At 35.4% G+C, this 12,918-nt stretch overlaps 2 protein-coding genes across 3 annotated transcripts; one reads left to right on the top strand and one right to left on the bottom strand.

Moving 5' to 3' along the window:
* LOC117913296 (replication protein A 70 kDa DNA-binding subunit B-like) lies at window positions 1-1,117 on the bottom strand. Its single transcript, XM_034828243.1, has 4 exons — window positions 902-1,117; window positions 632-792; window positions 400-520; window positions 1-201 (listed from the first exon to the last, which is right to left on the bottom strand). Exons 1-4 carry the CDS (start codon window positions 1,016-1,018, stop codon window positions 1-3), a joined length of 600 nt encoding a protein of 199 aa, XP_034684134.1. The 5' UTR covers window positions 1,019-1,117.
* A 7,789-nt stretch (window positions 1,118-8,906) lies between these two features.
* LOC117912313 (indole-3-pyruvate monooxygenase YUCCA6-like) lies at window positions 8,907-11,602 on the top strand. 2 transcript variants are annotated; one of them, XM_034826856.1, is made up of 4 exons: window positions 8,918-9,949; window positions 10,346-10,594; window positions 10,885-11,007; window positions 11,108-11,602. In XM_034826856.1, the coding sequence occupies exons 1-4, from the start codon at window positions 9,113-9,115 to the stop codon at window positions 11,303-11,305; spliced, it is 1,407 nt and encodes a 468-aa protein (XP_034682747.1). In that variant the 5' UTR covers window positions 8,918-9,112; the 3' UTR covers window positions 11,306-11,602. The 2 variants fall into 2 exon arrangements, with proteins under 2 accessions (XP_034682748.1, XP_034682747.1); XM_034826857.1 differs by lacking the exon at window positions 10,346-10,594 and having other exon boundaries at window positions 8,907-9,949.
* The last annotated feature ends 1,316 nt before the right edge of the window (window positions 11,603-12,918 follow it).

A 12,918-nucleotide genomic window follows, 5' to 3' on the forward strand; every position in this document is an offset into this window, starting at 1 on the left:
CTATTGTGAAGTCTTCATCTTTGATATCTCCTCTAACAGTAATATGGATTCAGCTGCATAATCAACTGGAACAACAGCCCTGGCTGTTATCCTCTGCCTTTTCTCATTCATGTACTCATGTTGTGCAACACTAATCCGGAAAAGATGAGGGACCCAAATAGCTTCCTTCAATTTCTGTTGGAATAGGTTCTCTTCTCCCTGCTGCAGAGAAGATTGGGTTTTTTAAACATCAGATTTTGAATGCCAGAAGTTCATCTTTTTTTTTTTTCCCATAGAACCCAACAAGGCTACCAAATAAGTAACCAACTACATATGAATTAATGCATCAATGAGCAACTCTTTCAAGTTAACTAAGATTTGGACAAACTCATAGATATTTCAATTTTGTCAAGAGTTTACCTGTGATTTCAGCTTATTAAGCTTATCAGCAGAGCACCCAAATATTCTCTCTGCTTGTTCATTGAACAGAGAAAGCCATGCTTCACCACTAGCATCTGAATCTTTCACTACCATTATGTACCTGGAAAACAAAACAGAAAGGAACAAAGAAACATCACTCATAGGACAACTTTCATGAATTTCAACTACTATCGCTGGATTCTTATTGATTCAAATTCCATGAATCCCTTACCTTAAACTGCACTCATCATCATTCTTTTGGCATCCTTCACACCAATACCCAGATCCAATAACATCTGTGACTTTCTTGTTGCATGTCTTACAAGCCCGGTACCACATTGTTTGATCAGGCTTGATGAAGCTTATGTATGCTCTGATGCTAAAAAAGGAAGGTTGTACAAAGACAAGCCCACATTATCAAAACTGAATATGCTTTTAACTCAAAACTTTGGCCAAGACCAGGTTGATCATGTTAGGTTATTTTAATGACAATAATTATTACCTTGTCTTCACCCAAAGATGGGTTGCTGGTTACATGAGAAAGGGAAACCCTGTTATAGTACATGGACCTCACTCCAGCCTTAGATGAAGGACTGATATCAGACCCAATAGAAGCCATTGAAGCTCCTTTACATTCAGAATCATACCTGTGAACAAGAACATATGGTCAGAAACACTTACTACAAGAACTAACAAGGTAATAGGTCACTGGATGATTCCTTACCAGTATATCAACTTTTTTTATTTGCGTGTATCTGGATTTACCAGTACAATACTTTCACTCAATGTTGACAATGATACAACTAAAACAAGATATGTTCTGAACAAATTCTTCATAGATAAAGATGAAATGTGAAAAAGAAGCCATGTATCCAACCCTAAGTAGTCATAATTAAAGCTTTGGTGAGCTAAGTTGAATGTTCTTTGTTTATTGTTTCACAAGTTAGCAAGCTTCCACAGCCCAACAACGTCAAAAGATACTGTAAAATGCAAAGGGAATTTTTATTAAAATCTCCATCAATTAAGATTAAAGCTCTCAAGTCTCAATAACAATCTCTATCCAGCAACAACTAGAAGAGAAAGTATCAGTTAAAGAGGATTAACTTCATAGTTATTTGTTTACAGAGGAGAGAAAAAAAAAAGACCAATATCCATAAAATGTCTGAGTGCCTAGCTTCTAACCAATCCAATAATAATTCCTAAATTGTACCACAACAGAATTGCTAACAACTATGATGTCTTTCTGTTTTAGCAAGCTTCCAATGACCAAATCAATAACTATAGATAAAAGGCTTAAGAACTATCCAAAGAGAGAAAAGATAAATAAATAAATAGTAGCAGAAAATTTAATTTCTGAAAGAAATATAGAAAAGAAAAACAAGAGAACCATAGAGATCAAAACAGAGCCAAAGGACGGTTTGCGGGTAAGGGTGGGTTCAGGTAAGGGTGGTGGTTGCGGGTACACGTCTAGGTGTCAGATCCTTTGCATCCCAAAATCTTAGGAGTCTAGAACTCAGAGATTCAGCTGAGAAGGATCTCAACTATAAGCGCAAGTATTTGGATATGACATTAATTAAAAATTAACATTAAATATAAGCATAGTAAGGTAAGTTTTAAGTTATCTATAATATTACATGGTTAATTGTAATTGAAAACATATTTATTATAATTTTTCTATTTTAAGAAGATATTAAGCTTATCTTACTTTGATATTATTGCTAATTATACATGAAGAATGTATTTATTATAAGTCTTTTATTTTAATATTGTAAAAAAATTATAATAGATTAGATATTGATAAAATATAATTCACATTTAATTTTGTTCTCATATCAAAAATTGAATTTGTATATTAATTATTATCATTTATCTTTAGATTTTTTAAGATATTGATTTTGATATTTATCTTTATATTTTTATTCTATGAATTTTTCTTTATCTTTAAATTTAATATAATATTAATTATTGTATTTATCTTTAAATTTTATTTTAAAATTAAAAAAGAGATAAAGCAACTATTAATTATTATATTTTATTATAATTTAAAAAAAATTAAGAAAAATATAAAACACTTAAGCTACAAGAGTTAGAAATTAATTAAAAAATTCTTTAATTTTGTGTTACAAAGGGTGTGGACTAGAAACAAAAGCATACTTGTTATCGTATGCCAATTAGTCAAAAAAATCTCCAACCTAAATATATTCTCAACAACAATGCCACAAACATAGTGATGATTACATGGTCTCGGAAAGTGAAGTTAGTGTCGTAGTGAACATAACATGTACATAACAGCTAATAATAGTTCCACGGTTATAAAGAAAAGATGATTGCAGAAACATCACAATAATTATTGTTTTACCCTAGATTCGCTTGATGTTCTACCAAGAAAAAGATAGACAGAGACATAGACACACATACAGAGAACAAATAAGCAGCAACATAGGAAAAAGCAAATACCTCAACAACAATTCCCAAGTAATCTATGAATGTTGGAATCTTGCCTTTTGCAAACAGTCCATATATATATCTGTAATCCAACAATGAGAAGTTGAGAATGGGAAAAGAAGAAGGGACATGGCAGAAATTTCAAAGCTGACATACAATACATAATGAAAAAGCTAAAAATCATTAATGCTTATTGTAAATAACATAGGTTTCTTCTTGTATGTTTTAACAGGAAGAAGTTAAAGTCACTTATGTTTGTAAATAAGTATCACAACAAAATAAACATTTTATATAGGTAACAATTTTTTCCTCCCCTGAAAATGAAATTGGAAACCTACCAGCATCCCACCCCAACACTTTGCTACTTGAACCAAGTATCAAGGGTTATGACAAGTGGCAACATAATAAGCATTTAAGACAACTTTTGAGAAGCAAGAACCAGCAAGAAATAATCTCGTAGCTAATATAAACAAATCTGAATAAAATTACAACATATAATTTCAAATTAAATAATTAAAATTGTATTTTTGTAATGATGAACCTTAACAAATTTAAAATAAATATATCTTATCAAAGAGTATCATAGTCCAATGGTAGCAGTGATTGAACCCAACCCACGGTTTTCATTTAATAAAAATTAAGATGGATAAGAACCCAAGCTTTCGATTTTTCACTGAGAAATTCACACAACAGAGAGAAAAGAGAGAGAAGAGAGAGAAGCTAAGGACCTTCCATTTGGCACAAAGTAAGAAAACCTTATTTGCTGTTTGATGTGAAGCTCTATGCATTAAAAAAAGGAAAAACAAATTATAAACTTAATTTAAAAATAAAAAATAAAAAACAGCTCTCTAGGTGGCAGGAGAGGTGGGTTTTGGTTCAAATAGCTTATACTGCCTCTGGCATCTGTTCTTGAATTCTCCAACTTTGTCTCCCAAACATGTCCTAATTCCTAGGAGCTCATATTGCCACACCTACTCATTAGGGTTTGCATCAGTTTCCATTAACATTTAACTAAAAAGAGTTTAAAAATTCAATCAAGGTCAAACAAAATCAACCATCCCACAGAGCAGAAGTTACATAGATATTCGAGAAAATCAATCATGTCACAAACTAAGCATCTAATCACACAGCAGAAGTTCAAAAGTTCAACTTTCCTCAATCCAACCAGCTTTGAATACATGCTTATAGGCTTATATAATCTGCTCCTTACCACCTTTAAACAAAACCCTTGAACGAATTAAACCAAAAAACCCAGAAAAAAAAAAAAAGAAGAAGCACAGAAAATTAGGATTACAATCAATCAAGGGGATTCTTGGTACATTCTAACAAGTCCTATACCACTTTCCACCATTCAATTTATCCCAAAATAGCATAAATATCAAGGGGATACAGGAGACCAGAACTAATAAAGGCAATGGCATTAAACGGGAGAAAAAAATATCGAAGCATGATGGAAGAGTTAAATACTTAAACAAGTTAGTGTTGGTATTTTAATTATAGTATTCCATTAATACAGTACCAAAATACTGGATGCCATATACTTTTGTCTAACAATGGATGGAATAATAGATATACAAGCACAAGAAATATGTTTCACTAACATGAAAATGAAATTTATGAAAGGTGCCTAGATTCGAGAAATACAAATAGGATAGAACACCTATGAAGCATGAAATATTTTTGAACACAAACTTTAACAAATCCATAACATGAATAAATGTTTGGAACCACCACACTAGATCAACAATCTGTAGCTTCTCAATATCATAACTGTTACAACTATATTCGACTTCTAACCATATAAGCTAAGCCTATGTTTTGTTTCTGGAAAGTTTTAAGGAAAAAAAATAGAGCAGAGAAATATAAGAAAAAATTATAAAAGTTTTCTTTTATTTGATTGTCCATTGAAAAGTTGAAGGAAAGAAAATTAAATTGCTAAAAAATGTAATTTCCACTAACTTTCCTCATTTTTTGTTAAGGAAAATGGACACCACCACCACCCCAACCCTTTTCTTTGGTTTTTTTTTTCTTCATCTTTCGCATGGTACCCAAACATGAGAAAACCATTTTCACTAGCATTTTTTCCTTTCCTTTTCTTATTACTTTCCAAGAACCAAACATAAGGTAAGTTTATGACACCCTTTCTAACACAACCATTAATAGACGGCTCAAGGTACTTCTAACAGTGAAAGAAGAATTTCACAAATACTTATAGTAAATTATAGCATAAGCCAAAAGTGAAGATAACATCTATTAATACCTGCCTTCTTCATCTTCCAAATTCTGAAGATGTTGTTTTTCATCTTCACTTAAGTCCAATGCAACTTGGACGTAGGAAAAATTAGAACAAAAAAATAATCAAGCATTCTTTTCTCAGAATCATCATGCAAAATTTTCCAGCATAGCATAAAAGGAAATCATGAAGAAAAATAAAAAATTAAAAAATAATACGCATGCTCTCTACAATAATCACAATAAAGGCAAACTACTCCAACAAATTATTAGAAAAAATTGGAAAAAATAAAATTCAGATAATGGAAATCCATTTTCACCTCCATATAAAATACACCATGAAAAACATTGGAATCTAGTAAAGCTCTAGGTAAAAGAGGTATTTCAGGCCAATTTAAGAGCTCTATCAGAAATTCAAATGTCCATTCTGAAATAGAAAATTTAAAACCTAATTGAAACTTAACTATGCAATCCGAGTACCATAAAAACATTGAAAAAGTCACACAAATACTCGCATAATCTTATCAATCGAAAGGTTATAATACAAGGTGCAAAACACCAGAATCGGAAATAAGTTTCACATTCTACAAAACTTACACTAAAAAGAGAAAGTTAAAAGGTCACAGACAGTCGAAAATAACCAGAAAATAAAGGAAAATAAAATAAAAGGGACCTGTTTGCCGATAAGTTCTCTCTTAGAGTGGGATGGGAGTTGGGAGACACTCATCTAATATATAGGGAAAGTTGTGTTTTTTTTCCCTCCCTCTGTTTTCTGGATCTAGGGGTCTCTTTGCTTTTGTGCCATTTGAATTAAATTTCACAAACTCTAAACCCACGATTTTTTAGCCAGGCTGAAAAATACCACCTTTGCCTGCAAATCGTGATGAGATTACCAAATAGCATCTTATTGTGCCATTGGAATTAAATTTCACAAACCCTAACCGACGATTTTTGAACCGGGCTCAAAAATACCACATTTGCCTGGAAATCGTGGTCAGATTACCAAATAGCATCTTATTGTGCCATTGGAATTAAATTTCAAAAACCCTAAGCCCACGATTTTTGAGCCAACCAGAAAAATACCACCTTTGCTTGCAAATCGTAATCAGATTACGAAATAGCATCTTATGTTTTTAAAAAATAATAATAATAAAAAAGCTTGGACAGCTCGTGAACAATGCAAAACAACATTTACCCCAAATTTTTTCTCAACAGCCAAACAAATTGTTAAATGGAAACTCACCTGCGATTACTCCAAAAGGAAGACGAAGCTTCACCGCCAATTCCAGAAACCACCCATGAAAATGCAGGCAAAAGGAGAGAATAGGGCAAAAAGCGAGGAAGTCAGAGCGTTTCCCCAAATTTTTGAGTCGGGTCGTGGGTTTTGCAAATGCTAACTCTAAAGCTTAATATTTTTGTGTTCAATTATTAAAAACACAGCTTCCCGTGCTGACACGGATAAGGAGATGGCTGCTGACATGGAAGGTTGGAGGGGTAATTTTGGAAATTAAATTATAAACAGTGGATAGTGCATGAAAAGTATATTTTTTTTGGGAACCGTAGACATATTTTGGGTTATGGAAAGTTGGGTTATGAAAAAGCTATTTGGCCCAAATGGGTGGGCCAAAACACAGTTTTCCCTACTTTTATCTTTGAAAACTAGATCCATGGATCACAAATGTATTGGTGACACCACTTGCATGGCTTCATTCTAATATTCAATTGGAAATGCATGCACTGTTCCAATACGTTTGACCGGGCCATGCACTTTTCAAGCATAAGACAATCAAATAAAAATTATGAATAAATAATCAAAATCAATGAGTCACTCAAAGTTAACAAACGTTAGATGAATAATTCAATAAACACGTTAAAAATTAAACAGCCGTCAACTTAAAGACATTCAAAACGTTGTCCTTCGCTGCAAGCCCTTTCTTGTTCCCGTACGACCTATAAAACGACCACGTTTTATTTGTTGTCTACATTGGGCAGAAACGGAGAAAACTATAATACTGAATGCTGAGGCAAAACTGTATAGGGCACGTGTTTGGTGGCCTAGAGAAAGACTACGACCCCCATTTGACGGCACGTTGGCAACCGAGAAAAATATCAAACGATGTCGTTTTCAGGGTATGATATTTTGCCTAAGAGAACAAACATGAACTTCTTTTAATTAAGTAGACATATTTTAAAATTGTAAGTCTTTTTTAGATTAAAATAAACAATATTTATAGAATTGAGAATGGATTGTTATCGATGTCTCTATCTTATTTGTGTCAAATGCAAGGATTTGCGTCTGGGTTTAACCGTAAATTTTCAATTTCAATTTGGATTTTGGTCAAATCGGGACCCAACCAAGGAGCTAGCCCCGTGGCCTAACTGATTTTGGGTGCCCAACACTTCTCCATGGACACCCATTTCACCACACATTAATGCCTTGCCTAGTATTGTATAGCCTTAGCAAATTTTAGAGGCTGTGTAGCTTCAACAATTCATCATATTATTCTTAAATTACATGTAAATTAAGACAAATTCAAATTTTGAATTGAGCAAAAACTGTTTTGTCATTTCAAGGGGGCTTAAAATATCACTGATAAAATCTATGCTCATTCAGAAAAAACAAAACATATTCATACCACACGGTGTTGTTGACATGATAAGTTTGTCACTTAAAAAATCTAGCTGCCAAGATAGAACCATATCTATTTTAGACATTGCATGGATTTTAGTTACACTCTGTTTCTTGTTTGACTGTCATTGGGTGGGTTTGGCAGTCTAATCTTCTTGCCCATTATTGGATGTTTCTGCATACATGCTTTGGCCACCAAAAGAAAAGATTTGGGAGGAAACCATCATCACAGCATTGCCAATTACCACCAATAGCCTACCCGACCGGTGATGGGTGTGTCGAGTGAACTTGATCACATTTATGGTATCAACCATCTTCTTGTGTTTTTTTTTTTTTTGGTCATGGGTACACTACAATCCTTCAGATGAAAATAACGTACTTCTATATAGTTGGCAGTGTCATGAAAATGGAAAAGGGAAAGGATTCTACATCCTCTGCACAGACTCTAAGAAATAACAGCACAATGGGAATTGGTTTAACATACACACACCTAACCCCAACCACACAGCTTCTAGTTTCATACAAATTTGACTTCATCACAAGCCCCTTTCATTCTTTGGTTCTTCTCCTTGCTCTTTTCGGGTCTTTCGTCAACCCTTAATAGTTAAGAGACTGATCATGAAAATGTTGCCCCAGTAATTAGAGCATAATTGATATGAAATGGAAACATACTTTTTCGGACTAATGAAAAACTCGTACCAAAGTTATAATGCATCTGTTGATAGAGTATAGAATATTATTTGATAATTAATCAGAGACGAGAGGGGAGAAAATTGTATGTGCTAAGAGGGGCTATTGAGGATTGATTTGTTCAGAGGTTAAAAGCACCACAAGACCAATATGAAAAATACCAAACATGATGGGAGTGGGGACTATGAAAAAGAGGCGTTTGTGTGTTATTTATCAGAAGATATTTATAAGAGGAGGAATTAATGGCTCCATTCCTGTCTCAGAAGCCAGCATCAAGGTATTCTATTTTCAGTTCATCTTCTTTCTGGCGCTAAATGGAGCAAACAAATTTAGAACTATAATTCTACATTAAGAAATGAGTGTCCAACTCAATAAATTTAGATGCATTTTCAATTTATGGAGACCAAAACAAGAGTCCAAAAGTTGGCAAAGACGTGGCAGATACTTATAGGAGGTGGGCAGAAAAAAAAAAAAAGATAGTTCTCTAAGGATGAGATGGTTTATCTTTTTTGAAAAATCCTTAGTATTTTGGAATCCATCTCTTGTGCTTATAAATCTATGTTTTCCCTGAAAACATAAGCCTTACACCTTTGTCCTCTCAGGAACTCCCACAGTCCTACTCTTTTTCAAATTTCCTAAATTTCCTCCAAAAGATCTTTGCGACTTTTTCTTCATATTAATGAATACTTTTCACCTCTTTTATGTCCAGTCTTGTCTATGTTCGTGATGAGCGTATCTTCCTCAGTGTGGTTGCCCTACAAGTTCTTATTTACCTTCTTATACTTGAGCTTCTGGTTTTGTCCTCAGTCAACACTTCAATTGTCTGTTTCTACCCTGTTTTTATTTTTCTGCACATACTCTTTCTTACCTCACTTGAATGAACTGAACCGATCCCCACAAAATCAAATTCCAAATTATTATCAATGGGATGAAGCCATGATGAGCAAAGAATTAAAGCAAGTTTTGGTCCCTGGTGCACTGATCATTGGTGCTGGGCCTTCAGGTCTTGCTGTAGCTGCATGCCTTAAAAAAAGAGGAGTACCCTCGTTGATCCTGGAGAAGGAGAACTGTATGGCCTCCTTATGGAATCTGAAGACATACGACCGTCTAACACTCCACCTCCCAAAGAAGTTCTGTGAACTTCCTTACATGAAATTTCCTTCAGAATTTCCAGCTTACCCGACAAAGCAGCAGTTTATAAGTTACTTGGAGGATTATGCTAAAAGCTTCTCAATTGAGCCCATGTTTGGACAGGAGGTTCGATGGACTGAGTATGATAGAAGCATGAGACTGTGGCAGGTAGAAGCCAAAGAGTCCAAGTTTCTGTGCCGGTGGATCATTGTGGCTACTGGTGAGAATGCGGAACCAGTGGTACCAGAGATTGCGGGCATCTCGAATTTTGGAGGAAGATTGCTGCACACTAGCATATACAAGAATGGAGCTGATTTCAAAGGAAGTAAGGTTTTGGTTGTGGGTTGTGGCAACTCTGGCATGGAAGTTAGTTTGGATCTATGTAATAGTGGTGCTCAAGTTTCTTTAGTAGTGAGAGATAAGGTACCACCTCTTGTTTCACCTTTTTTTTTCTTGTCTTTTCCTTTCCTTTTCCCCTCCATGTTCTGCTTTCTTGCCTGTGTTCATAACCACATGAAGTTCCTCTTCCTATGAATATCAAACCAAACACAAACCCCAAAGCCACAAAAAAAAGGGAGGGATGTATTCCTCTTTTATTTTATTTTTGCCAAGTTCCTAGTTTCAGCTTCACAACAAAACTTTTCCAGCTCCACTGTAGATGCTTACATAATCTGGCTTCATAAAACCAACTTTTTTTTTTCTTCATGTCAGAATTGTAAAAGAAGTTTCCCAGTGAGAGATTTTTAATATGCTGGTAAATTCTGGTCCATAAATCAGTAATAGTTCCCTGAATCGTATTCTGCTTCTATCATCTTGCAGTTGCATGTTTTGCCCAGAGAAATATTTGGAATCTCCACCTTTGCTCTGTCCATGTGGCTGCTAAAATGGTTTCCAGTAAGCTTAGTTGATGGGTTGATCCTCCTCTGTTCACGGCTGATCCTTGGAGACACAAGCCAAATTGGGATCAAAAGACCAGAATTCGGTCCCCTTCACCTGAAGAATGCTACAGGAAAGACCCCAGTATTGGATGTCGGTGCTGTAGCTAAAATCAGGTCTAGTGAGGTGAAGGTTAGTGTCAGCTTTTGTGCCTTACATCACATTCAATAATAGTTGCTACAGAAACAAAAGGAAAAAATAATAATACTGTTAATCAGACTGAAACATATAAAAACTTAAACAAATATATGCATTTAGGTTTACAATAGTTCAGATGTGCCTAAACAGAAGCCATGTTGGCTCCATGATTAGTAAGAGAGCATTTTATCAAAGTTCTTAATTGCTGAAAATTTGTCCATATTTTTAGTCTACTGTCGATAAAATTAGCGAGTACGTGCCTAACAATTTGCTAAAATTGGCAGGTGGTTTGTGGCATTCGAAGATTCACAGCCAAAGGTGTAGAATTTGTGAATGGAGAAGTACAGGAGTTCGACTCAGTAATCCTAGCGACAGGTTATAGAAGCAACGTTGCCTCATGGCTCAAGGTAAAATGAAGACCCTTTACAATGACTTGGAAAATTATATATAGTGTGCCATTTTACAGATTTGTGAAGCTCTATTAAATTTTAAATTTTCTTACAAAAGGAGGGCAACTTCTTCAGCCAGAAAGACGGTTATCCCAAAAATCCATTCCCAAACAATTGGAAAGGCGAGGATGGCGCATATAGCGTTGGCTTCACCAGGCGAGGCTTGTATGGGGCTTCAATTGATGCTCAGAGAGTAGCAGAAGATATTGCAAGGCAATGGAAATCCCAAATGAAGCATTTGCCTCTTGACTTATAGGCCAATTTGTACAAGTAGTTATGAAGAGAAGAGAATACAAATTAGGCGTTTGATTCCTGATCAGTTTACTTTCAGTAGTGTAATGTACTAATTAAACCTGTTCCAAAGGATGAGAAACTGATACACTTAGGAGATAGTAGCTAAGAGGGCTTTGATCATTAGTTTGTTTTCTGCAGGAAGAGCTACTACAGTCAGAGTGTTAGGCTCACTAGCTCTCTTGTATTTCTTTCCCCTAGTGACATGGAGTATGGTAATTTAGTCAAAACCTATATACACAGTTGTTCATGCTACATCTTATGTTGCATCATTTCTTATGTTGAATTTGCATGGATGGATAATGTTAGGTTCATTTTTTTCTTGTTTGCGGGAAAAAAGGCAAAAAATAAAAACGGGTCGATCTCAATTAAGGCTACTGTCCAATGTTGCCAATAGTCGTCCCCTACATGTACTACCCTACGTGGCCTAAAACCATGGCTGCTCATCAACCAAAGTCCAAACACTCCTTTTTCTGCCAGAAGTTCCATTCTTCAGCAGCCAAGAAGATGGTTCTGAGAATCACACTGGCTTTTGGCACTTGATCTTGAACAAGTGGCAATAAACTGGTATTTCCATATGGGCAGGTAGCTAAGAACAGTCAAATGACCTCAAAATGATCCCAGCCTCATGCTCTAGAGTCTAGACTTGCACTTAGGGGGATGAGCCTTTTTTTCAATGTTGCACACCCCTTTCATTATTGAACAACAAAGACAAGAACATCTAAATTGGAAGTCCAAGTGCCAAAAGAACTTTCCAGAGTCAGAAAAATAAGGCTGCCCAACAAAAACCCACGAGTGCCGTAGCTCCATTTTGGACTTCCTGTCCATTTATCTAAATCGCTTTACTAACAAGAAAATTTGTCTCTGTATACCCCAGAACATTTAAAAGCTGAAACCAAAGGCATCAAACCATACCATACCATCTGATGATCCAAACAGGTACTTCATCGCTTATAAAGGCCATATCATATATGCCACATTGTTTCATCCGATGCTCTTTAAATCACACCAAGAAAAACCGTCCGAGCTTGCGCTATCAGCAGTTGAGTCTAGTTGTTTCCAATCATCAATCCAGAACCCACTAGCAAGTAGGATGGTCCCCGCCCACTGTAACCATGCGATCTAACGAAACACTGAAAAGATCTTCAGTTCGTGCCAAGCTCCATGGCCCAGTTATGAGTTCTCCAAATAATTGCCTAAGGACCATTTCCTAAAAGGCTTTCTGGGAGGCGTTAGTGCATTGCCTTTTTTTCACTTTTTAGTACCATGTCACATTCCATACGTTCTGCATTTGTTAACTACTGGATAGATGTTATCTACAAACAGAAACTGAAAGAAACCGGAATCAAAATTCTCTTTAATCTGTTCCATTTAGGAATTAAGTAATTCAGATGTCATAGGGTGGTGACCATGTCTAAGGAATAAGGATCATCCAATCAAACAAGCCACACTCAGCAATCAGTTCAAAGGAGAAGGATTAAATCCCCAAGGAAGGACTGAAGTATCAATTCCTCACCCTTTCGGCAAAAGTTGGTGATTCACATGATCTTTGATCCCAAGCCACATTGCCCACATGCC

Source organism: Vitis riparia, chromosome 4 (genome assembly GCF_004353265.1).
Source record: "Vitis riparia cultivar Riparia Gloire de Montpellier isolate 1030 chromosome 4, EGFV_Vit.rip_1.0, whole genome shotgun sequence".
NCBI lineage: Eukaryota > Viridiplantae > Streptophyta > Magnoliopsida > Vitales > Vitaceae > Vitis > Vitis riparia.